A 26,889-nucleotide genomic window follows, 5' to 3' on the forward strand; every position below is an offset into this window, starting at 1 on the left:
TTATGGTCAAATTAGGTTTTTGTAAATCCAACTCAACAAATATTTTGTAAGCACCAGCTGTGTGTCAGGTACTGTACTAAATGCAGGACAAACTCCAAAGAGCAAAACACAGTTTCTGCCCTCAAGAAACCTGCATTTGACTGAATATACATTGAACTAGTTCTTAGAGAGCACTAAGGAGCTAGTTTATTTTAAAGACTTCTGTGATAAAAAATCTTTTGGAGGGCACATAATCTCCCCCATTCAAGTAAGAAATCACACCCTCTGGAGAACTGGAAGGACCTCATTATTTGTTCAGTTTTAACAATAGGTATTTTGTATCCTGAGTGGAGCCCGTCTATGTGGCTATTTCTTCTCTGTGAGAAGAGGAACCATGTAGGTACTTGATTTGTAACCATTGTTGTGTTATGCAACAAATTGAGAGGCAGGGGAGACCAGAAGAACCCAGGAGCTTCAGCAAAGACTCACAAACCCCTATTTCCAGTAAAAGTCAGCAGTCCCCTCTACTTACTACAATTCTTCAAGTACTCAGGCTTCCTGTTACTGACACTTGTCTTCATTTCTCATGTGTTTATATTTCCTCCTGGCTGTGGTTAAGCAAGACAAAATTACTTAGTGCTGGTTTATAAAGCCGCATCTCCAACTTTTTCTTTCACTTACACAGGCATTGGTTCTTACTAGCTCTGATTCGTCTCTCCTCTTCTCTCTCTCTCTCTCTCCTCTCTCTCTCTCTCCCTCTCTCTCTCAAAATGACAGTTTTCAGTGCAATTTTTGGTATCATATTCTTTTTACTTCACTCTTCTGGAGAAAGTGGCTTCGGACAGGATGGTGAGTCATTTTAAACTTTTCTTTAGGATTATGGGACTTTGACACTTTGGGGCGGGGAGGGGAGAGGGGAATTATTCAGTCATGAGAATTTTGGGGACTCATGGAAAGTGACGAGGACCAGGGCATGTGCTTCTGATCAGGACTAAGGATTTAGATGATAATTTGAAAACTAGTTTATTCTGGGAATCAAGAGCATTGGAGAATGGTACTCATATTGACTCCTGCTTTATAATTTAACTCTTAAATATCCAGAAAAAAAAAGTACTAGCATTACTGAAAGTTGGACCTTAAATCTGTTAGATATCATTTCTTTAAAAGGATAAAGACTTATAATTTCCACAAGTAATACATTTTGAAAGTTGATTCCAACGAGAAAATTCCGTGCCATTTGCATCCTGTGAGTTTGCTCCATATGTTTTAGGGAACTCCTGAAGTGTGAATTTGGTGACAAAACTATGGTGCTTGAGAAGCCCCACTAAAGCTTTTTAACATGAGACCACAAAAGTTGACACAAGAAGTGATTTTAGCCATGGTAGAATCCAACACCTTTATTCAATAGTTAATAAAACATTTAGAGAGGTTGAATGGATAGCCCCAGTTTTCCTCCCATCTAGGAGATCCCTCACAATTTGCCATTCTATAGAAGAGCCACCACAGAACCAGAATCCAGTTCTTCTGTCTCCCAGACTATTGCTCTTTTCACAGTACCCCATGATTTGATTTTAAATTTTCTGGAAGATATTAGTCAAAAAAAGTGAACAATTTCCTTGAAGTCAGATTACCAGAGATGTTGAATAGGTTAATTTTCTTTAACAAACCACTATTAATAAGTCTAAATGAGAGGATGAATCATTGCTGTGATAATCCTAGTGCTAGGAAACACAGATACAATGAGATAGCACTAATCCATAAAACTTCTAGCAGTTATAAAAGGCAAGCAACAGCAGTATTTTGGGAACTTGTTCATATCAATTTCTTCCAGTAAATTAAGTTCTTTTACTTTGATAGTTTGAAACATTTCCCAAGAGATGGCATCAAACCCACTACTTCTGATGACTCAGTTTAGATATTTTACATAATATAACTAGCAAATAGGGAAATCACTGACTTTTTCTCGTCAAGCACAAAAGTCATATAGTTGACATTTTCTCACAATTTGACTACATCATGAATCATTTCACAGAAATACTTAATTCATAGTAAAGGCAAGCTTGTACTTTGAAAAGAAGATGAATATTGAACAGAGAAAACGCACGTTAACACACATTGTGATCTTAAGTGATCTTAAATGTGATCAGATTTTTACATGATCTCTTTTAAATCCTGAAATATGACTCAAGCAGAAAATTTGGTTTTTACTTGAAATGTGTTTTAAGTTCTGCGAAAAAGGAGGAAAATACCATATATGCCTTTGGAGAACAGTCACCTCAACTCTGAAATATTTTAATTTGGGAGTGATTAGATACAAGTTAGTAAATTAATCAATTTTTCAGTAGCATGTGTTTAGACCCTATTATGTGTCAGGCATTAAGTTAAGTGCTGGAGACACAAAGCTTATGTTCTACTAGGGAGAGGCAATATATGACCATAGATGAGTAAAAGTAGAATTTTTGAAAAATGAATACAAAGTAATTGATTAGGAAACAGCTAGATGAGTCAGTGGATAGAGGACAGAGTTTAGAGTCAGGAATTCCTGAGTTCAAATGCAGCTCAGACCTTTACTAGTTGTGTGATCCCAAGGTAGTCATTTAATTTCTGTCTTAATTCACTAGAGAAAGAAAGGGTAAACTTCTCCAGTACTTCTGCCAAGAAAACTGCATGAACATTGGTGTGTTATGATCTATGGTGTCACAAGAGTTGGACACAACTGAATGACTGAATAAAAACAATTGGTTAAGAGGCATTGACTACTAGCAGATTCAGGAAAGGTTTCTTGAAAGAAGTGATGCTTGAACTGAACCTGGAAAGGAGTCAAGTGTCTGAAATTCAGAGATTATATTTAAATTATCCTCTGAGCCATCAGTAGACTTTTCAGCCTCCTTGGATTTTGACAGTTCCAGGTACTCACCAGACATTATTTGCAAAGTAAAAAAAAAAAAAATCTGGTAAGGTCAGGGATGATGGTCCCCTAGCAGCATCCTTAGACTGTTTCTTCATTTTCACCCACTCACAATTATATAACTATTACAGGTTTATAAAGTCTCTATCTCAAAATTACCCTGCTGAGTAGAGAGTATCAGGTATTATTCCCATTTTACAGATGAGTAAACTAAGGCTCAATGAGGTAGAGAAACATGTCCATAGTTATACAGCTAGTATGTGTCAGAACCAAGATATAAGATGATAGATTAAGCATTTTAATGAAAGGATGATGGACCCCTACACACAGTGTAGCCAATACCAAGAAACATCTTTATAATACTAGTGCTAATCAAATTATAGACTGATCTCATATTTCTTTTGAGTTAGATAGATTTAACCCATGATGAGGAAGCCTGACAAAGGGTAAGTCTTAGAAGACTGGGGTTCAAGTTCTATTTTTAGTGGATTATGGAACTATGGCAAATTACTTATCAATGCTCTAGGCAACTGTCTAAGACCATAAAATACAGGCAAGTAGTTGATCAGCATTAGTGAGGGTAGAGAGGAGTCTCCATACCAGAAATTCCCTCATGCCAATGAAATCACAGATCTGAACCCCAATCCTCTACCAAATGTCCCAGAGTCTGTCCCATGCATTAATAGGATATGATTAAGACTGTGCATGTTAGAACCATAAAAGATCCAAAGAGGAGCTGATAGAATGGGAAATGAAAAGGTAGGGACAAAGATGAGGAAAGGAGGAGGAGGAAAATAAGGAGGAGGAGAAGAAAGAGAAAGAAAAGAAGAAGGAGGATGAGGGGAAGGAGGAAACAAAGAAGAGATGAAGAAGAAGAAGAAGAAGAAAAAGACAATGATGATGATGATGATGATGACGATGAAGATGATAATGAAGAAGATGATGATGAAGATGATAATGAAGAAGATGATGATGATGATGATAAAGGAGGAAGAAGAAGAAGAGGAAGAAAAAGTAGGAGGAAGAAATCTTTTCTGTTTGGGAAAGCAAATATGAAGGGGGAGATGATGGATTCCCTAAATTCATGAAGTGAGGTTCAGGTCAATGTATACTCATACCCTTTGAAACTTGAACAAGCTAAAGGAAGACAAGTAAGGAAGAAGCTACTTCACATGTCAGTTATGAAATGTAAAAAGAAACTCCTTATCCTAAGATGCAGTACATCTAATAGCAGCGGAATCAAACAGCTGTGACAATCTTAGGAACTAGAAACAGTGACTAATAGAGGCTTGAATATGCCTATTTTTTAAGTCTTACATCAGGGAGAGGAAGAATGCATGTTCTTTGCCCCTCCATTGAAAATTACAGCCCTGAGCTGAATGGTCTATGGATTTGATTCAGTGTGATCATTCTTAACTTCCTAGAAAATGTCTTACCCAGAAATTCTGCCTTCATGGGACCAGCAAAGAATTTTAAAGTTGAAAAACAACTGAGAAATCACCTGGTCTAACCTATAACCAAATAGGTACCCCCAAATAGGTTAGATTTTCTAACAAACTCAATAAATAGTTATCTAATCAATACCTGAAGACTTCCAAGGATGACCAATCCACCACCTTTTGAGATAGCCATTTCCATTTCTGGATAGCTCTAAACATTAGGAAATTTTTCCTGACATCAAATTTAAATTTGCTTCTTTGCAGCTTTTACTATTGTCTTTCGTTCTATTTGTTGAGGCCAAAGTCTTATTTCTCTCCAAAATAACCACCTTTTAGATAGTAATCATGTCTCCCCAAAGTCTTCTCATTTCTAAGTTAAGTTTCTTAAACTTAATTTTCATGTAATCGAGACTGATTAGATAGTTTTCCCATTCTAAACTTAGAGTCTTTTTATCATCCCAGTTGCCTCCTGAAATAAATTGGTATATCATAATCTGTCAGTGGGGTTGTAAGTCTTAGTTTCAACTAAGATCCTATAGCAAGTGGATAGGAAAAGTGAGCTATGGAGACTCAAGTCTTGAGCTGTAATAATAAGCATAACAATGCATAATGTTAGAGTTAGGACGATTGGGGTTCAAATACCACCTCAGAAACCTTACTAGTTATATGCCCCTGGACAACTTAACTTTTCAGCCTTTTTCCTCATCTGTCAAATAAGCATCTGTAGCACTTGTCTTATAGGATTGTGAAAAGAGCAAATTGAGATAATGTTTGAAAGTTATTGTAATTATTTAGAGCACATAACCGTCAGTTGTTATTATTGGAAGCAGCTAGGTGGTACAGTGAATAGTACATACTGGGCCTGAGTTCAAATTCAGCCTCAGACACTTAACAGATGTGTGATCTGGAAGTCAATAATCTCTGCTGCCTAAGTTTCTTCATCTATAAAATGGAGATAATAATTACACCTACCTCACAGTGTTGTTATGGGGATAAAATGAGATTATAGTTATAAATTGCTGAACACAGTGTCTAGCTATTATTTATTATTATTACATACATATCAAGTGTCATTATCAAAGGCAGCTAGGTGAAACAGTGAATAGAATGCTGGGCTTGAAGTTAGGGAGACCTGAGTTCAAATTTAGTCTCAGAAACTTATTAACTATATGATCCTGAACAATTCACTTAATCTAAATGCTTCAAATTCTTCCATTGTAAAATGGAGACAATAATAGCTTCTACTTCACAGGGTTGTTATGGGACTAAGATAAGATAATATCTGTAAAATGCTGAGCATTGTACCTGGTACGTAGTGGGCTCTTAATAAATATATGTTTTATTTCTATGCTTATTGGTTCTTTTTCTCTAATAAAGAAAAAAAAGAAAATGTAATGAAATCTTAAATTAAAATTCTTCATGATATGAATTATCTCTGACTTAATAATTAATCAAGCAAATATAGCAACAAAAAGATCACAGAAAATTTTGATACTGGCAGGAACCCTAGAACTCATTTTATCTGCCACCCACCTTTTACAGATGACAAAAATGAGGATATAACTGAACTTTATTATCATCTTCTTCAATTATAGAGTGAGCCCTTTGAGAGTTGATACTGTCTGTCATTTTTTCTATTTGAATCTGCAGTACAGAGCCTGGCAATAAAAAGTACTTAAGAAATGTTTTTTAATTCATTCAAGTGGCAAAGCTAAATTCAATCTGAATGAATAAACACATTCAATTACTGCACAAAGTCTATTACTTTCAGCTATTCAACAAATTTCTAAATTTTATTAAATGGCTAAGACATAGCATGTCATGGACAGAAGGCTGAGTGTAACATCAGACAATTTGGGTTTGAATCCTCGCTCAGCCACTTGGAATGTTTGTAACTTTAGGCAAGTCACATATGTCTCTGGGACTCAATTTTTCATCTGTGAAATATAGGAGGGTGGACAAGATGACCTCTAAGTTTGCTTATATCTTTAACTCTCTAATCCTATATAAATACCATGTGTGAGATGCTCTGCTAAAATGGTTGGAAATGCAATGATAAAGAAAACAATCCGTTCCCTCTAAGACTTTGCTATTTATTATAAGTAATTGATGGCATATTCATAAATAAATATAATACAAATTAGATATGTTAAGTTGAAGAGAGCACATTATGTGCATCTTTTAAATTATGAAATTTTTTCTTGGTACATGTTAGATAATTTTTTAACCTCATTCCTCTTTCCCCAAGGCCACTCCATTTATGATTGTTTTTATTTATGAGTATTATTTTATTTTTAAAAAGCTAACTTTAGCCTTTGGCTCCTCTCTGAAAGTATCTTAAATAATAAGTCCATTCCCTGTTAGATATCTCACATTTCAAATTAATGAAATCTCTTGCTTGACTAATAAACTGTGTGTTGCTCTCTAGATGAATTTGGAGATGAGGAACAAGATGACTATGACTTTACTTGCTATAGCCAATTGCAAGTCTATGGCCAGCAGCACACACTGACTTGTTCTTTCAATGACTCATCAGTCAATAGCACCTATTTGGAGCTCAAACTATGGTGAGAAATTATTGTGGTTTTTTGTTTTTATTTTTTGCAGGGATAGAGGCTAAGAAGTCTTTAGTAATACCCTGTGTGTCTATTCCTTCTAACAAAAAAAGGGACTTTTTATATTGATGTCAGAATTAACCAACTCTGTCATTTCATGAATGTCCTAAATTCCCTTATAAAGATTGTTACTAGATGCGCACATGCATCTATACATATATGCATGAACACATAGAGATTGTATAGTCATAAACACATTGATCCTTAATTCATCTTCACGCTCTCTCCTTGGTAATTCTGTAGCTCCTATTTCCTCCTTAGATCGATATTACATCCTAGATTCTAGGAAAGAATGAAAGAGAGAAAGTATAAAAGAAAAGCAGAGGAAGTGAAGGATGGGAGTTCATATTCATTTAGCAGAATTTGCTGGCCCAGCTGCCAAACTGTCATGCAGATCATTATAGCTCCAAATTCCTCTGGTGTTTCTCCATAACCACCAATTGTAGAAACACTCTATTAAGTTTAACAGAGATTTTCCTCTTAGAGGACATATAAATCATATGTTTTCTTAGATGAGGAAAGCAAGCATAGGAGAGGTGAAGTGATTTGAACAGGATCACAAGCCTAATTGAAGGCAAATAGATCTTTAATGACAAGATTAACAACAGCAACAATTAATATTTAGATAGTACATTATGGATCTGCAAAGGATTTTATAAATATTATATCCATATTATCTTCATAATTGTCCTGGGAAATAGATACTATTGTTATCATCTGTTTCAGATGAGGAAACTGAGGCAGAGGTTAAATGACCTACTCAGAAGTCCAAAGCTAATAAGTATCTGATGCTGAATTTGAATTCAGGCTTCTTGAGTCCAGGTCTATTGCTCTATCCAGTGTACCACAGGTTGCATCTAGTCCATTTTTCTTAGTAAGGCAGCTGCAGAACCATCCTGATAATGCCAAACCAGCCCTATCTCATTCATTCTTTATATTTAGGTAGTCTAAATATGAATGAAGCCCAGAATTTCTATATAGTAACCCTATCTACTTGGCCATAAAAGGAGGGGGACATTCCTTACCTATTTCTTTCATAATATATTCAAATGCCTTGAGCATCTTTATAAAATCTTTCATTTCCCCAAGGAAGAAATACCAATTTTTCTTTACCTGTCAACTTCTAACTGTAAAATGAGCAACAGACATGAAAAATGGAATAGATTTACATGATTATGAAAGTCCATATTAAAGAACCTTAATCCCAAATCCTGGTTGAAATTACTGAAAGGAAAATTACATCAAAACCTCTTCAGAAAAGGAAAAAAAATATTTCTAGCTGCCCTTTCACCATGTTGCTTTGAATCAACTATGGACTTCCATGACTTTTGTGTTCCTTGCACAGTGCCTTGCTCACTCTTGCTTAATAAATATCTGCTTAATTTAATTAAATTTACACACATCTATAGATAAAATTGGGATCATCATTCTCATGAATACTAGGAGACAAGCAGCAAAGGGAACAATATAAAAGGCAATTTAGTTTGTGGCATAATGAAAGAACATGCATCCAAGAGGTTGGATAATTCCAATGTCTTAGAGCTACTCAGCTACAATACAATCTCTCACAGTGCCTACTGGGTCTGTTATTGTTGTTTATCTTTTGTTTTCAAAGAGAACCAATGACATAACTGGCTTTATGATTTCATTAACAAAGGAAATTCATAGTGAGAGAGCTTTCTCTACCAAAGGAAATTAGCATTTTCTCTGCAATTCATAGTCTTAGCTGCCTGGGGGCATTGGCAGGTTAAATGCACACATATGATAAACATTCAGTCTACCTTTTCTTGCATAGTACTTGGCATGGTACAGCTCCCATACACTGTCAAATATTTGGATTCATCTCACAGCATATTTCTGATATTTCTATTTCTATATCTGTTTTATGAGTCCTGTGAAGTAATATACGAAAAAGAATTTATTAAGTACTATATGCCAAGCACTGTGCTAAATGCTAAGTATATAGATAGAAAAAGAAGATAATTCGTACTCTCAAGGAAAAGACATTCTAATTAGAGGAGACAAGACAAAGGGAGGTTAGGTAGCTAGATAGATGGAAAGGCATAGAGTTCATAAGGACACAGCAGCAGCAGAACAGATAGCAAAGCACAAGATTCTTTAGGGGGGAAGAGAGTTTCTGTACTACAGGGTGAGAAGAGAAGAAATTTGAACCAACTGCCTGACCACCATTGGGAAGTAGAGAATTAACGAGCCTATGTGTCAGAATGGAGAAGTACATTCTGGGTACTCTCTAGAAGAGGTGGGCTTGGAAATGAGGTCAATAGCTGGACAGGAGGAGAAAAGGGGAAGGGAGCATTGACAGAAAGGAGCCCAGGAAAAGTTCACAGCAATGTGAGATACAGGGATGGAAGGATGGCTCCACTTGGTGCTATTTCCAGTGGGGCTCTCCAGGAGAAATAGATGAATTGTGTCAGGTTATAATCCTACAATGGATTCACAGAATGAGATCTTTCAAGCCATCAAAGTTATCATCTATATCCCCAACTTGGCATTTCATTAGTAGTTAAGTTTTTTGATAGAAATAAGATAAATAATACTAGTAGTAGTAGTATTAGCAGTAGCAGCAATAGAAGTAATAATAATAGATTTCTATAATACTTTAAGGTTTCTAAAATGCTTTACAGTTATCTCATTTTAATCTCTCAATAACCATGGGAGGTAGGTGCTATTATTATTCCTATTTTGCAGATTCCTATTTTGAAACAGAGGCAGACAGAAGTTAAATAATTTGCCCAGGGTCACACAGCTGGTAAGTGTCTGAGGCTGGATTTGAATTCAAAACTTCCTGACTCCAGGTCCAGCACTCTATCCACTGAGACATCTAGCCACCTATGAGGCTGCTAGATTTCAGTGATTCTGGAAAGTGATGTGAAAACCTGACTCTGTTGGCATTAGCTAGCAGGCAGTTCTTTAAAAGCTATTTCGGTGGGAAGATATAGATATCTCTTAGGTGCGTATAGAGTATGTGAAATCAAATTCACTTGAGAAGTAGAGGGCTATGACCATTTAGCTGCTTTCAAATATATCATAAACTTCAAATTAATTATACTCCAATTAACTTTGGGATCAATTTCTATTATAAAAATGGCCTGGCAAATATCTTTGTAACAATTCTTAGTTTATTTAATTAAGCCAACATTCAGATGAATTAAAGGGATTTTAAAATTACATTGATCCAGATTCATCTTCCTGGACTAAAAATATTACAGGAATAGCTCACCAAAAATCATTGATAGGTTCTTTGAAGGCATGCCTTCAAATGAAACATGGGAGAAGAAGAAGGAACAGTAATTAGTTCTATAGTCACAACACTATAAAATGTGAGATTGTTTCCAAATAGCAAAAGTTTATTCTATAAAAGCTTAAAATCCATATTTGCAGAAGCCTGAGATGATGAGAGAGAATCATGCATGGGAAATGACTAGGGTTAAGTTGGGCTGTGTTAGCTGAACTTTGAGAGAGTTTTTATGGTATCATCATATGAAAGATTCCAGAGATTTCAGGAAATTTCATCTGGATATAAAACATGAAAAGATGAAATAGATAACATCCACACTGGCTGGCTGCCTAGATTCTTGGCCAAGGAGAAATTTGTCAAAGTTTCCCGACAGCCTGTCCCAATTGCCCCATATATTCTAATGAATATATCCTAGTGCTCCTTTCTTCCACAGACCATCTATTCCCATCATTTGTGCTGCTAGATACTTCCATCGCCTCCTTAACAATAAGAGTGATCATTCCTCTTCAGCAGCCCAGGAAAATCTGAACTCAAATTCCCCATTCTGTCTCCAGGTACTCCTTCAAGAACAGAAAGAAGACAATTTTGTTTTTTTCAAACTATATTTCCTAGAACTCATGCAGCTAAGCACCATGTCAAAAATATACTAGAATTGAATTATTTGGATGGTACATTTAGCAACAGGAGTGGAAATTAAATACTCAAACTTTCAACGAGTTAATATGCCAGGATAAAAGAATTAATGAGAATGCAAAATGTAAACTCCCAATTTTAAAGGGGGTATGGTAGCACCAGTTCAAAGTGACCTTAGTCAAAACAAAACAAAACAAAACAAAAACAACAACAACAAAAAAAAAAAAAAAACATAGGTGAGTATGTCTTTGTTTGGTCTTTCAAAACCCCAAGACAAAGCATTAAGAAAATCTATTTACTTAGCAAAAAAAAAAAATTTAGACTGAGATAATATAGGATTTTACTATTGTTGTCTTGATTTATATAAACTTCTATTGATAAACTACATATGTATTTTCTAAATATTTCATTACAGTAATTTTTAGTGATTCCCTACAAGTGAATATATATAATTATTTGTAAGCATGTATCACAGCAATATCATATGAATGTGGCAGATTTACCTCAGAATTAATTCCCAGTATGCTCTTTAGAAAGTCCAGGAACCAACACATAATATTATAACTTCATTATACCAAGAAAATGAGAAGAAGAATATATATAAAATCATTCAATCATACCCAAAACCCAAATCCAACAATTAGAGATAAACATTTTTCTGTTAAGAAGGAGAGAAAATATCCCTAATGTAATTCTCCATTTTGCTTCACCCCTTTCTTTATCTCTAATCCCAGGAGAACATCATTTTCCTTCTAAAATAATGCTGGAATGTGAATCAAAGCATAGTATTTTCACCTTTTTTAAATTGTTGTTTGCTTAATTTTTTTTTCCTTTCTTATGTTTTTCCCTCATTCTTGATCTAATTTTTCTTGGGCAGCATGATGAATATGGAAATATTTTAGAAGAATTGCATATGTTTAACTTCTATTGGATTTCTTGCTGTCTTGAAGGTCAGGAAATGGTGGGAAGAGAGAAAGAAAAACTTGAAACACAAGATTTTGCAAAGGTGAATGCTGAAAACTATCTTTGCTTATATTTGGAAAAATAAAATACTATTAAAAAAAAAGAAAAGAGAACAACTTAGAAAAAACATGGAAAGACTTGGATTTATGAAGGAAGATGCTATTCATCTTTAAAATGACAGATGACAGACAGAAGGAAATAAGCATAGTACAGTCTTTCACTTAAAAAATAAATAAATAATAATGATATCCCTCCCTCTTCTTGATGTGAGTGAGGAACTATTGGTGCAGAATAGGGCACACACTATTAAACAAAGTCACAATGTCACTTGGTTGTACTTGGCTTTATTTATAAAGGAGGGTTCTATAAGGGTGGGAGTTTCATCAGAAAATTAGTCATATAAAAGTCATGAATTTTAATTTTTAATTTAAAAAAATTAGTCAAGCCCGGCATTCTATGGAGAATAATCACAATCTGTTCACAGTCTATTTTTTTATAGTACTGAGTCATTTGTGGACAACAGACCTGCTCTGACCAGACTGCCAAGATTGTTCATCTGATTTTATGTTCAAACCTACATAGTTGGAAGTGGAGGATATCCTCTCCTTTAGTTTTCTAACAGCTAGATCTTGGCAGATGGAATCATTATTATTAGCAATAATTCCTGGATTAATATTAATTCTATCTCATTCCACAGTGACGCATTTATGTCTGATTCACGATGTGAGATAATGATGAAAAGGGAAAAGGATTATTTTATACAATCAAGATCATTCTCACTGATTAAATCTTGTAAGATGTGTGTGATATTCAGAAAAAGTAAGATGAATTGCAAAACACTGAAGATAACCAAAATAGGTAAGATCTTATACAGTTTAAATTTTTAAATATACTCTCTGTCACAATCCCTTTAAAATGCATTAAATTGACTGATTGTGAGAGCCATTTACATCAAGAGGTTCAGAATTTCTGGCAAAAGACTGGGGAAAACATTTAATCCCTCCCAAAAAAATGATGATGGACGCAATATACTAGGAAAAAAAAAACGAAGATAGGAGGAGTAGCACTTGATGACCTTTAGAATGAACTTTGTTCAAATTGAAGTATAATTTTTCCATTTTATTTTTCTCGCTTTAAAAAAATATGACTAATATTTTTACATAATTTCATACACATAATTGATATATTGTTTGCTTTGTAGGTGGGGGAGAAGATGAAAAGGAGAGAATTTGGAATTCAAAATTTTAAAAGAAAAATATGTTAAAAAATAAATAATAATTTTTAAAAGAATGGACTTTGATCCTTCTGCCACCAATGAAATACAATTCTTTTTGTGACTCTTTCCTCACTTTCCTTTATTTTTCTTAGAGCATTTGCTGTATTGTTATTTAGCATGCCATAAGGAGACCAACAAGTTTCAATCCCTAGCTTTGGTATTTGCTGTGTGGATTTGTCACATAATTTCTCTGAGCCATCATTTCCTTAATTATGAGTGAAAATAATAAAACCTTAATATCTATCTCACATGGCTATAATAAAACTAGACTGAGATAATATTTAAAAGTATTTAGTAATTTTGATCTCCTTTGGTTGGAAACCTTTTTCTTCTAAGATTATGCCTTTGTGCACCTCCAATTTAACCATTTTGATTGACTTGACTGGTTACTGAGCAATCATTTTTAACTTTTATCAAATGCATATTATAAACAACTTGTCGGTCAACTGATCCAACTGATTCAGATAAACAAACATGTGCTTATTGATTCATATCAGTGGGTTCACAGAGCCAAATAATAATAAATGATATATGTATGTATATATATATGGGGGGTGATATATGTACATATGTGGGCATGTATGTGTGTGTACATTATGTCCTTCCAAATAGAATGTCTTGAGATTTAGGATGGTATTATTTTTATCTTTGGTTCCTCAGCAGTCTAACTCAAGCAACTCGTGTTTGTTAAATATAGTTGAATGGAATTTATTGAATTGTTTGGGACCAGATTTTGGGGCTTGAATAATAGACTTAATTCTGTGGGCAAAGATTAATTAGTGTGGCCATTACATAAAAGGAATTCCATAAAGGGAAGATGGGGAAAGGGAGAAGAAGAGGAAGAGAAAGAGAAATGGACTTAGGTCCAAGATTTTTAGTGGAAGAGCAGACACTAACTGGATCTTGAAAGAAGAAAAGTATTTGGATTGGCGGAAAAAGTGTTCTATCAGTAATGGAGTCAGGAGAAAAGACTAGTACTTCCTCTTTGATCTTTATTTTTGTCCCCATCTCCCTCATTCCTTTGCCTTTCTGATAACTATTAATGTCTTTTCCCAGGTGAGTGGTGTTATAGAATAGACGAATTGTCCAAGAGACTGAATATGTTATAATAGTTCCTCACATAATTGATTCTACTGAACCTTCAAAACTGGAGAGAAGTAGACTCAGTTACCACAGGAGATAAGTTTGCATTGAATTGCTTTTTTCTATAACTCTACATTTGGTTAGATGTCAGACCTTCCATAGATCCTATCTCAGTTTGAAATCAGCCCTGCAAATAAGCAGGCAACCCACTCAGTAGCAACCACACTTTCAGAGTGAGTGGGCGACCTCGGGCTAGGGCAGAACAGGGAACTCTACAAGAGGTGGGCAGGAAGCCTAGTGTCTCCAGCTCAGCTAGCAAGCTTGGAAGACACTAGAGACACTTGCTATCCTAACAACCCTTATGTAACTAAAACATTATGCTATTCCACAATCTCTTAGATCTTCATGGAGCCTCATCCCCCATCTTTACTCTTCCTTTTCTTCCAGATTCAGTGCAGGTGTCATCTCGCCTTTGGGGAACATTTAGTTAAATGTTCTTGTCATCCCCTGGCACTGACTTGAAGCTCTCTATGAGCTTCCAAGCTAAAAATGATGTCCTCTTCTTTGAATCTCTTAAACCACTCCACATGGATCTTTTCAATGCAATTTCTACAGTCTAACTCATATTTGTAAGTTATAGCTATTTGGACACTCATCTGATATCTCTACTATTTTATAGTTGCTTAGAGGCAGAAATCTATCTTTTTCCAATATTATATCTCCACTAACTCAAACATAGCAGGCTTTCATCTCATCATTATTTTATTTACTCAAATGATTTGAAATATTCTAGATGATAAGTCAGGGACCTAAGTAGCGATTTTATCATCTGGGCATAGATAGCCATGGAGTAGACACAGGCAATCTGGAGCAGCCCAAACCATGGGTGAATGGATTAGAAGTTGCTTATAGGAGGATAGGTAGGAAGAAGCAGAACAGGTCAGGAAGGGCCAGATAGCCATTTACCTAGGAAGAAAGAAATGAGGTCTCTGGTAGCTTCCTATTTTAACTAATTCTCCTTGCTAATAAAATTCTATAAAATATTGCAAGTATCTCTGCAAGTGCTTTAGGTATCCTCTAAATATGGAGCCCAGGGTCTAAGACCTGGCAGCCCTGCTTTAGATATAGCTCTTGAAGGGCATAGCAGGTGACTAGACCAAGATTTCATAGTAGTAGAGCCAGAACTAAACCCAGGTCTCTGTATTCCTCTAGGTCAAACCACACCACTCTGCCTCTGTGCCATGTCAATGGTACTCTTAGTTGCCGCACTAAGGGTACCTAACCACTGAAGTATCCCACTCCAGTTGCTGCTGAATATAATAATGTTATTGAAACTCTTGATTTGCTCTCCCTTTAGAGCCAGGCAGGGGAAGGGAGGTAGAAAACAAGCATTTCTTGTAAATTGAATATGTACTAGGCAAAAGTGATAAGTGCTTTACAATTAGGATCTCATTTCATCCTCACAAACCTTGAGAGGTAGGCCGGGAAATTAAGAGTGGGGTTCAGAAGACAGGGAGCTCTGGAGTACTTTGTTAATTCTTTCTATCTGCCCTCTGTACTGACCTCTTTTTCTGTTATCATTTCTAGTTAAGCCTGAAGCTCCTTTTAACATATCTGTCACCTATCGCAAGGCAGCAAATGATTTTGTGCTAACATTCAATACAACACATTTATGGAAGGACTATGTGAAAGAGTTAATCCATGATGTAGCCTATCACCAAGAAAATAATAAAAACGACTGGATGGTAAGTTAGATATATCACTTATTTCACCTGATTTTCTTGTTACACTTTTATCCCAGCAGAATAAATAGGCAACCTGATAGTTTGTGATTATCAGAATCAAGTTAATTCTTAATATTTCTGAATCCCTTCAAGACCACTATTTTCTTCTGTTATCTATGCATTCAAAGGAAAGTTTTCAACAAGTTATGTAGAAGCCTCCGATATCAGGTAAAAAAAGATTGAACTAGATGCCTTTCTAACTCTGAGAAGTGGGAAAATCTAAATTCTCTTCCATCATGTGGCTTCAGGATATGCAGGTTTTTAGTGACTTCATTTAAACCAGGCCAAATGCTGGATGAGATTCTCCTGTGACCAAGTCCACTGGAGTTAGGTTTAGCAGCACAACAAATATCAAAACTTTGATTGCAGGGCTCTTCCCCTCCATTATTGATGTTTAGTCATGTTGAACTCTTCATGACCTTATTTGGAGTTTCCTTGGCAAAGATATTAGACTGCTTTGCCGCTGCCTTTTCCAGCTTGTTTTATAGAATAGGCAAACAGGGTTAACTTATCCAGATGCATAAAGCTAAATAAACATCTGAGGCCAGATTTGAACCCGTGAAGATGAGTCATTGTGATTCCAATTCCAGAGCTCCATCTACTGCACCACCTAGCTGCCCATCTCCTTCTATTAGTCTGTAGTTGACATTACATCCCTCCTCTGGTCTGAGGACTTGAAAGACTCCAGTAAATCAGTAGAGCAACAAACAGATCTTTTCCTCCTTCTGCTCCCTGAAAATAATTTGTCATTCTTTTAAAAAGTAGTTTAAAGGGCTTCCATTATTCCAATTACCGGGGAAAATAAATATTTCAAGGGTTTGCAGGAGTAACTTTCAGATGAACTCAAAGGGAAATATCAATGATGTTTCAAAGGTCTGTGATTCGATATGATCCCTCCCAGTCAGATCTCAGTTTATACATCTAGTTCATTCTCTTCTGATCATTCCTCTTGGTTTTTGTCCAAAAATTAGTGATTCTGCTACACAGGTTAAATGTGCTGCCATTTTGGGATCTCTAATGAATAGACTGGCTAGAGCAAAGCTGTCAGAATCTTGGCCCTTCCAGATACTACATTTCTTAACTTAAAGAAAGCTTTATATCCAGAAGCCCTGGCTTGGACAAACACTCACATTCTCATACTATCTCCCCACCTCACCCCCAAAAACCATTCTGTTCTTCCCATCCCCCTCCTGATCCATGCCCCTTGGATCCTTGAATGAAGAAGCCACTTCTGTCTCTAATCTCTAAAAAATTCTCCTCTTGGGCTTCTGACCTATCTAAACCTACCTATTGTCTCCCTTCCAATAATCCACTTTGGGCTAAACTACTATAATCCTACCTGCTTAAATCTGATTTACCCCTTTTGGAATCGAGTAGAGGCTCCCCCTTCTAACTCAATTCTCCTTTTCTTCAAAATTTACTATCTCATTCCATGTTCTTTTGTTTTATTATCTATAAGAAAATGCCCATTTTAATTGGTGTTTTAGTTCACAATTTATTTTAATGTCTTACAGTTTTTACTTGTATTCTTTTGTGGCCCTTCCACCATATTCCTGATGCTGGACCCCAAAATATCCAGTCTATATGTTGAGAGTCAATAGTTGATATGTCCTGGGCCCAGTCAATAGTCAAAAGGGTTACTTTTTCCTAGCCTTCACCTTCCCAGACTTGGCCCAACCCCCAACTCCCATCCTCAAGCCCTCTCCTGAGCAAATGACTTTTAAGATTTCTCATTGCACAATTATTTTAGACAAAGACTAGGAAAATCCAGTATATAACATAAAATATACCTACTCAAACAATAAGCAATGTGGACCATATCCACTGCAATGAAATGAAAGAATCCCTGCATGTCTTCACTAAGTCATAGCCTCTTTTGAGCTAAGGAAATAATTCGGGTATCATTCTTCTGAAGATAATGATATTGTTTATTCCTTTCAAGCCAAAAGCATCCCTCTACCTTTTCTTTTGCACCCTCACATGCTTGAGATTATCACCATCATCTGCAGTCAGGCTCATGAGTTTCAGGGCAGAGGTTCCACCTTCCTCACCCCTGTCTTTTTCAGTTCAGAGAATGGAAGTGAAGTGATGGATGAAATGGACACTATTCAGAGGTGTAGTTTACTTAATCCATTTTTCCTAATCCACTTTTCTTTTTCTCCTGGCCCTGACCACAAACAAAGATAGCCACCTATATAACATAAAATTATTTAGGTTCATCTCCCTAGTATAATACTTATTGTCTTACTAAAAATCTGTTGAAGACCTCCAAGGAATTTGATCTTCAAACAATAAGCCCTTATCACTGAATTAAATCTGACTTGTTTCAACTTGAATATGACCTATTTAACAAATGTAACTATTTAACAATGTAACCTATATATTACATTTTTACTCTTTAGCACATAAGCTCACAATATCCTCAGGTAACACTTCTGGAGAGAAAGTTGCAACCAAACACATCATATGAGGTTAAAATACGGTCACTTCCTGGTGGAAACTTTTTTGCTGGGTCTTGGAGTGATTGGAGCCCCAGTGTCTACTTCACGACACCATCAAGACCCAAAGCAGGTATGCTCAGATCATGCTCTGTGTTTATATCTGTAGCCTCTTTTTCAGAAGAAGGAAGGAACAGAAGAATTAAAGAATAAAGGAAAGAGGGATAAAAGGAGAAAGGGAAAGGAGGAAGGAAGGAAGAAAATAAGAAGGAATGGAGAGGGGAGGGGAAAGGGAAGGATAAAGAAGAGGAAAAGAAGGGAGCAAAGAAAAAAAGAGCTAAGGAAGGAAAGATGAAGGGAAAAAAAGGAAGGACTGGAGGGAAAGAGAAGAAGGAAGAGGGACAGGGAAAAGGAAACAAGAAGGTAAAGTGAAGAGAAAGGAGAGAAAGAAGGAGGAAGGAAGCAAAGATGAAAGAAAAAAAAAGGAGGAAGAAGAAAGGATTTGTTAAGCAACTACCATATGCACTCTGCTAAGCACTTTTAAAATTTCATTTGATCCTCACAACTCTAATGTAATAAAAATGAGCTAATGTAATAAAAATGACAATTCTACCTAAATTAATCTACTTAGTGACAAACCAATCAAACTACCAAAAAATTAGTCTATAGAACTAGAAAAAAATAATAACAAAATTCATCTGGAAGAACAAAAGGCTAAGAATATCCAGAGACTTAGTGGAAAAAAAAAACTACAAAGGAAGGTGGCCTAACTGTACCAGACCTAAAACTATATTATAAAATGTAAGTCATCAAAAATATTTAGTATTAGATCAGAACAAGAGTAGTGAATTAGATAGGAGAGGTTAGATTCTGTGAAACTATAGTCAATGACTATAATAATCTAGGGGTTAATAAGCCCAGGAATTTCAGTTTCTGGGATAAAAAGTCACTGTCTGACAAAAATTGTTGAAGAAACTGGAAAGTGGTAGGCAAAGACCAACATCTCACACTATATATCAAGGTAAAGTCTTATTCATGATTTAGACATAAAGGGTGATACTATAAGCAAATAGGGAGAGCAAAGAATGGTTTACTGTGATGACCGTGTATTTTAACATCAGCCAGAGTCAGGAATTTAGGTTAGGGGGAAATCGTCAATCTTTATTCTTAGCAGAGATGAAGAAAGTTTGGAGGAAGAAGGGAATCGGCAATAACAATGTCAGCAGCTGAGTCAAGAAGCTAGCTAGACCAGAAGCCACAAGACCAGCAGCTACCCAGAACCGAACCCAGGCAGCAATCTCTCTCAGACTCTCTTCCTGTCTCCGTGCCTCCACCCACCAAAATTGTCATTTCCTATACAACACATCAGGATTTGCACAGAGAGTGGGCGGGGGCCATTCTTTATCCAAGCATGTATATTAATAGAGTATAGTCCAATTACTATTTAGCCTCACGTCCTTGGGACCTCAGTGCATCAACTCAAACCTCAGCCCATTACAGTTTACCTATCAGATATTTGAAGAAGAGCTGAATTTATGATCAAAAAAGAATTAAAGCACATTATGAAATGCAAAATGGATAATTTTGATTACATTACATTAAAATATTTTTGCACAAACAAAACCAATGCAGCCAAGATTAAAAGGAAAGCAGAAAGCTTGGAAATAATTTTTATAGCCAGTGTTTCTGATAAAGGCCATATTTCTAAAATAGAGAGAGAGAACTGAGTCAATTCCCCAATTGATAAATGGTCGAAGAATATTATGAATAGACAATTTTCAGATAAAGAAATAAAATCTATTTAGAGTTTATATGAAAAAATGCTCTAAATTACTATTGACTAGAGAAAAGCAAATTAAAACTCTGAGGTACCACTTCACACCTTCAGATGACCTAAGATGAGAGGAAAAATTAGTGGTAAATATTGGAGGGTATGTCGGAAAACTAGAACACTAATGTACTATTAGTGGAATTGCAAACTGATCCAACCATTTTGGACAACAATTTGGAACTATGGCCAAAGGTCTATCAAACTGTTTATACCCTTTGATTTAGCAGTGTCACTACTGGGTCTTTATTCCAAAGAGACAATAAAAAAGGGAAAAGGATCCCACATGTGTAAAATGTTAGTAGCAGCTCTTTATGTGGTGGTGAGAAATTGAAAATTCAATGAATGTCCATCAATTGAGGAATGACCAAATAAGTTATTGTATGTAAGTGTGATGTATACAATGTATGAATATAATAAGAAATGATGAGCAGAATGATTTCAGAAAAAAAAACTTGGAAAGACTTAAATGAATTGATGTTGAGTGAAGTGAGCAGAACCAGGAAAACACAGTAACATCAAGATTATGTGATGATCAACAATGAAAGAATTAGTTCTTCTCAGCAATGCAGTGATCCAAGACAATTCCAATAGACTTGGTTTGGAAAATGCCATCCCCATCCAGAGAGAGAACTATGGAAACTGAATGTGAATCAAAGTATAGAATTTTCACCTTTGTTGGTTTGTTTGCTTTTTCTTTCTCATGTTTTCCCCTTTTGATCTGATTTTTCTTTCACAACATGACAAATATGAAAATATGCTTAAAGGTATCATACATATATAACCTATATGAGATTGTTTGCTATCTTGGGGAAAGGGAAAGGAAAGGAAGAAGGGAAAAAATTGGAACAAAAAAATACTTACAAAAATGAATATTGAAAACTATCTTTACATGTATTTCGAAAAATGAAATACTATTAATAAGAATAAATACTTCTTCTCGTCCACTTTTTAGAATCCTTAGCTTCCTTCAAAATTCAGCTTAGCCCCATAGGAGTAACCTTTCCTGATTCCCCACTACAATATTAGCATTCTCTCCATTGTCAGTAATGAATATAGTTATCAATCATTCAACAAGTATTTATTAAGCACCCATTTTGCACCAGGCACTGTGACAAGCACTAGATAGATAGATAGATAGATGGATAGATAGATAGATAGATAGATAGATAGATAGATAGATATTCTACAGGAGCTCACATTCTATTGGGAGAAAAATGTGTTAATCATACTGCATATCCACCTCACTAGAATGTAAGCTCTTTCAAGGGCAAAAGCAATTGTTCATTTTGTCCTTGTATTTGCAGTGACTGACAGTGTCATCTATGTAGGATACACTTATAAATGCTTACTAAATTAGATTGAATTGCCCAGATAGCTGAATCTTTATAATTAGCCCACATCTTGTTCTCACTTCCAGGAAGGTTCTTTGCTTAGTAATTTTATCTTCCTAAGCCCTTTTTGTAGTGGCAAGAAACTGAAAACTGAATGCATGCTCATCAGTTGGAGAATAGCTGAATAAGTTATGGTATATGAATTTTATGGAATATTATTGTTCTATAAGAGATGATTAGCAGGATGATTTCAGAGAAGCCTGGAGAGACTTATAAGAACTGCTGCTAAGTGAAATGAGCAGGACCAGGAGATCATTGTACACCATAGATTATATGATGATCAATTCTAATGAATGTGGCTCTTTTCAATAATGAGATGAATCAGATCAGTTCCAGTGATCTAGTGATGAAGAGAACCATCCACACAGAGAGAGGACTGTGGGAACTGAATGTGGATCACAGCATAGCATTTTCACTCTTTTTGTCGTTGTTTGCTTGCATTTTATTTTCTTTCTCATTTTTTTCTTTTTGATTTGATTTTACTTGTACAGCAAGATAATTGTATTAATATGTATACATATATTGGATTTAACATATACATTTTTACCATGTTTAACATATATTGGATTACTTGCCATATAGCGAGAAGGGAGGGAAATTGGAAAACAAGGTTTTGCAAGGGTTAATGTTGAAAAATTATCCATGCTTATGCTTTGAAAATAAAAAGCTTTAAGGAAAAAAAAAAGTAATTATTTTCCTATTGAAGGTGAGATGTCAGGCATCTTTGATGATTGGTCAAACTTCGTCTTGCAAGTCATGGTAATTCCACCACTCAAATTACTGCTATTTAGTAGAGCAACGATTCCCCAAAACATTGAGAAAATCACTTTTATCTTGGTCCTGTGATTACAGAATCCTTTTCTGTTTTTTTTAAATTATTACAATTTTATTAATACACAATTCTAAATATAAAGTAAAATAATATATATAACAATTATAATGATAATAATAAAAATGATGATGACAATAATGATGGTGAAGGTGATAAAGATGCTGCTGCTGTATTGGATGGACTTATTAGTTGGGCCAGTTTCTCAAGTAAGGTATATTTCATTATCCTGCTACTCAAATTCACATTCAACTACTTATCTTTTTTTCTTTTAATAATGTCCTTCTCACTGTTCTACTCATTATCTCTCTATTGAATGATTTTTTTGAAAATGAAAATCAAAGTCTTTAATATATGCTTGCATAACCTGATGAAAAATATTCCCTCATAGGTCATGTCTGACAATTTCTCTCTTCTTCCCTCTCTCCCTCCCTCCCTCCCTCCCTCCCTCTCTTCCTCCCTCCTTCTCTCTCTCTTTCTCTCTCTCCCCCTTTTAAATTCATCCCTGGTCTGGTAAAAGATGAGTGGTATGTTTCATCTTCAGTCTTCTGGACTTTCATTTCATTACTCATGGTTATTTAATTATTCAAAGTTAGTTTTTCTTCATCATGTTACTGTTGTATGAATTGTTTTCCAAGTTACAGAACCACTTTCCCAAAAAATGAGCTTGCCAAAGTATCTAAGTAAATGAAAGGGGGAAGGGGAGCAGATGAAGCCAGGCCTGTGGATGTGGATATGGATATTGATTTTTGAAAAAAAAGATAAAATATAATAATCTTGTCCATGAGTTTCAGAAGAGCTGAATTCTCTCATGGTCATCATCATCATCATCACTCTGAGCCTCTTCTCTGGGATCCTGGGGATTGTTGTGATGTGTTTTCTATGGGAAAAAAGGTGAGATCCTTTTCTCATTCAGAGAGATTGTTTTAAGGCATTGTAGGAAATGAAAAGTCAACTGTTTCTGCCCCATCTCAGCTAATTCTCATTTTTTTCTGGATAATTAATCAAGAGCTATAAAATACCTTAGAGTTCAAACTCCCTCCTTTGGTCAAACTCCCTCTTTTTATAGAGAGGGAAAACAAGAGGCCAAAGAGGAAAAAAAGGAACCCAGGTCCTCAAATTCAAAATTTAGTAAACTTACCACCATACCAGGCTGCTTCCCCTAAGGTATTTCTTAGGAAATCAAAAATAATAAACAAGCATAGAATGAAGTACAAGAAAGAGGAAAATTTAAATTTTTCTCCTTCAATAACCTGAATTATTATTTCTGGATGGGCCATTGGGCCAACTTTGGGTTCTAATATCTGCATCAAAAATAATGTATTGGTATTCAGCTTTGTTCTTTTGCTAAAAAAAAAAAAAAAAAAATCTCTTTCACAATGATCTAGAATTTTCTGCTTCCTTTCTGCAAATCCATGTGAATTTAGCACCAAGGCTAACACTTTTCCCACTGTTACCTAGCACCATAGGATGATAAGACTGAAAGGGACTTTAGAGGTCATTTGACCAGTCAATGAACATTAAGTAAGCCCTTACTATGTGTCAGGCTCTCTGCTAAATGCTAGAATTACAAATACAAGCAAAAACACAGTCCCAATCTTCATGAAGCTTATATTCTGATGGGGAAAGATAGAACATAAGAAAAGATGAAAAAGATGTAGGAGAGGATAAAAGGGGGAAAAAAGGCCTGAGGAAGCATGGTAAAGAGATTACAGAGTCAGGAATGGATCTTGAGGAGAAATGAAGAGATGGTTTTAAATGGATATTCTGGGAAAAAGAGAATGCAGGGCTGGAACATACTTCTAGGGTAAAAATTCAAGTCCATAAAGTCAAAGTAAAAAAGCTTTTGTGACAAAATAGAGAAAGTCTTGAGTCAAGAGTAGAACCTATAGATTGTACAATCAGAACTCTATGTTAGAGAAGATATAACTGAGGTTAAGGAAAATGAAAATTTGTACATAATTCTACAATTATTTAATTACAGACTCCAAACCTCATAAATACTTTTATTGATTTGCTCCTAGATCTGGAATTTCATCAGTGTAAGAAAATCCCATTGTGAAGGCTTCTTCCAACACTAGTTTCAATTCTCATTTTATCTTAGAGTGCTATCTGGGAGGAACTTTGATGGTGCAATGGAGACACTTAGCTCTGGGCAAAGAGTCAGGAAGGCATGAGTTCAAGTCCAATCGGCAACACTTTACTTCTGGTTGCCTCAGTTTCCTCATTTGAAATGTAGAGTTAATAATAATATTAATATTATTAATTATATCTCTATATAACATATATAATATATAGTAATTATATATATATATATTATTAATTATAATTATATATTATATATAATATTATTTATTTATTATATCAATTGTGTGTATGTTAATTAATGATATAAAATAAGTTTATATATTATAAAATAAGTTTATATTATATCATAATATAATATGTAATTATATATAATATTTATAATATAGTTTATTTATATATTAATTAATTATATTATGATATAATTTTATTTTATATTATATGCATAATATAATACAATGCATAGTGTATATAATATAATGTATATTATGATATATTAAGTTATATATAATATATTAATTACATGTTAGTTGTGAATATTGGATATATATATTTATATATATAATAGGTCACATATTATATATAATAATATATAATTATATGATAAATCCTATATAGTGTATTATAATAATATATAATGTTATTAATAATAACATTAATATTATTAATAAAAATACCTACCTCCTAGAGTTATTGTGAGGATAAAATGAAATATTTGTAGTTTATAAACTTTTAAACACTATATAAATATTATTAATTTATAATATATAATATAAATATTTAATAAACATATTGTGTATAACATAAACATAAAAAATATAAAAATATTATTATTAGGTAACTTTCCATGGTCTGTTAGTCTATATCTGATATTACTGATTCCAAAACAGGCTTTCTATCTATTATACTTCTTATAAATTTTGATCCAGTAGGAAATTGTACTGCTGTACCACATTGTTTCTACTGCCTCTTACATTAACAATTTTTGTCATTTCAGTATTAAACCGGTTTTGTGGCCCAACCTCCCTGACCACAAGATGACTCTGGAACAGCTGTGTAGGAAACCACAAAAGGTTGGACTTTTTCTGAAACTTTCAGAGATTAGATAAGTAAATTATAGCATCCCAAGGGAGGGATTACAGGATAAGGGGTAGTGGAGCTTACAGTCTTGGACCTTTTCTGAAACACTATCTGGCGACCAGAAGGATGCTATGAACAAGTTATGGGGGAAGAAGACCATAACAAGATACTAGTCTCATTCTCTTATCCATGGATTTCCCAGATTTGTAGAGTATGACCATAGCACCACTGAATGCAAGTTCTAAAAGAGCTACAGCACCTCTAAAGATTTCATTATCAAAGAGTGAAAGTGACCTGGGGATACTGGGCTTCCTGGAGAGTTAGTCTAGAAAAGGGAACAAAAAAATCACTGTTCAGAATTTATAACTTTTTCTGGAAACTTACATCTCAATAATACCATGCCTTACCATCTTCTGAGGAATACTTACTTATATTCTGTGGAAATATATATCCTGATCCATTGTCAGAAAGAATGATAGTCAGGAACTCTTGTTAGCATGTTCATCTAATTCAATGTCTGAACCAATTATCTCTTTTCACATCCAGAATTACAACATCAGTTTCAATCCAGAAAGTTTCCTGGACTATCCAATTCATAAAGTGGATGGCATTCAAGCCAAAGAAGAAGTGGAAGGTTTTCTTCAAGTCCCAATCCCCCGAGACATCAATGTCACAGAGAAGATTGGGCTCAACACTGACTGGCCATCTGAAAATAACATCATCCCACCACTGGCTTATGGAGGAAACTCACCCTCAACTTGTCTGTGTGGGAATACATGTGACCTTTCTATGGTCACAGCCTCAAAATCACCCAACCATCAAGAGAATAGCAAAAATGAAGCTCATTTCTGTGGAGGTCTGCTCCTTAACTCCGACTCCAGAAACAATGCTTTAACATTCCCTTTTCCACTCAGAATAGGAGTCTTGGCTCCAAGTCCAACTGCCCAAGAACAACCCATCAGTGAAAACCTGAGGTTAAGTCAAGAAGACGCATATGTCACTATGTCCAGTTTCTACCAAAACAAGTAAGCCTCAAGAAATCCATCATATGGACATCACAGCCAACAAAGAGAACAGAGGGGGTGGCTTGGAGACCCTTTTTCCTAGACTGAATCCAGTCTCTGATAATAAGACTCAATATGAAAAGGAAAATACAACTTTTCTCTTTGTAATACATCTACATTTATCAAATTTTGGATGTTATTTGTTCTTCATTCTAGAAGAGGACCATGACATTAAGGAGGTAATACCAGACATGCAAGTGAATTGATTTAAGTGAGGAAGAGTTGTGCAAAA

The 26,889-nt window shown here is 35.0% G+C and overlaps 1 protein-coding gene across 3 annotated transcripts; it reads left to right on the forward strand.

Annotated features, from left to right (window-relative positions):
- The first annotated feature begins 611 nt into the window (after positions 1–611).
- On the forward strand, positions 612–26,868 carry IL7R (interleukin 7 receptor). 3 transcript variants are annotated; one of them, XM_031964166.1, is made up of 8 exons: positions 612–828; positions 6,755–6,893; positions 12,494–12,654; positions 15,743–15,900; positions 18,342–18,510; positions 23,217–23,322; positions 25,511–25,586; positions 26,140–26,868. In XM_031964166.1, the coding sequence occupies exons 1-8, from the start codon at positions 750–752 to the stop codon at positions 26,620–26,622; spliced, it is 1,371 nt and encodes a 456-aa protein (XP_031820026.1). In that variant the 5' UTR covers positions 612–749; the 3' UTR covers positions 26,623–26,868. The 3 variants fall into 3 exon arrangements, with proteins under 3 accessions (XP_031820026.1, XP_031820031.1, XP_031820033.1); XM_031964171.1 differs by having other exon boundaries at positions 613–828; positions 23,223–23,322; XM_031964173.1 differs by lacking the exon at positions 6,755–6,893 and having other exon boundaries at positions 614–828.
- The last annotated feature ends 21 nt before the right edge of the window (positions 26,869–26,889 follow it).

This window comes from Sarcophilus harrisii, chromosome 1 (assembly GCF_902635505.1).
Source record: "Sarcophilus harrisii chromosome 1, mSarHar1.11, whole genome shotgun sequence".
NCBI lineage: Eukaryota > Metazoa > Chordata > Mammalia > Dasyuromorphia > Dasyuridae > Sarcophilus > Sarcophilus harrisii.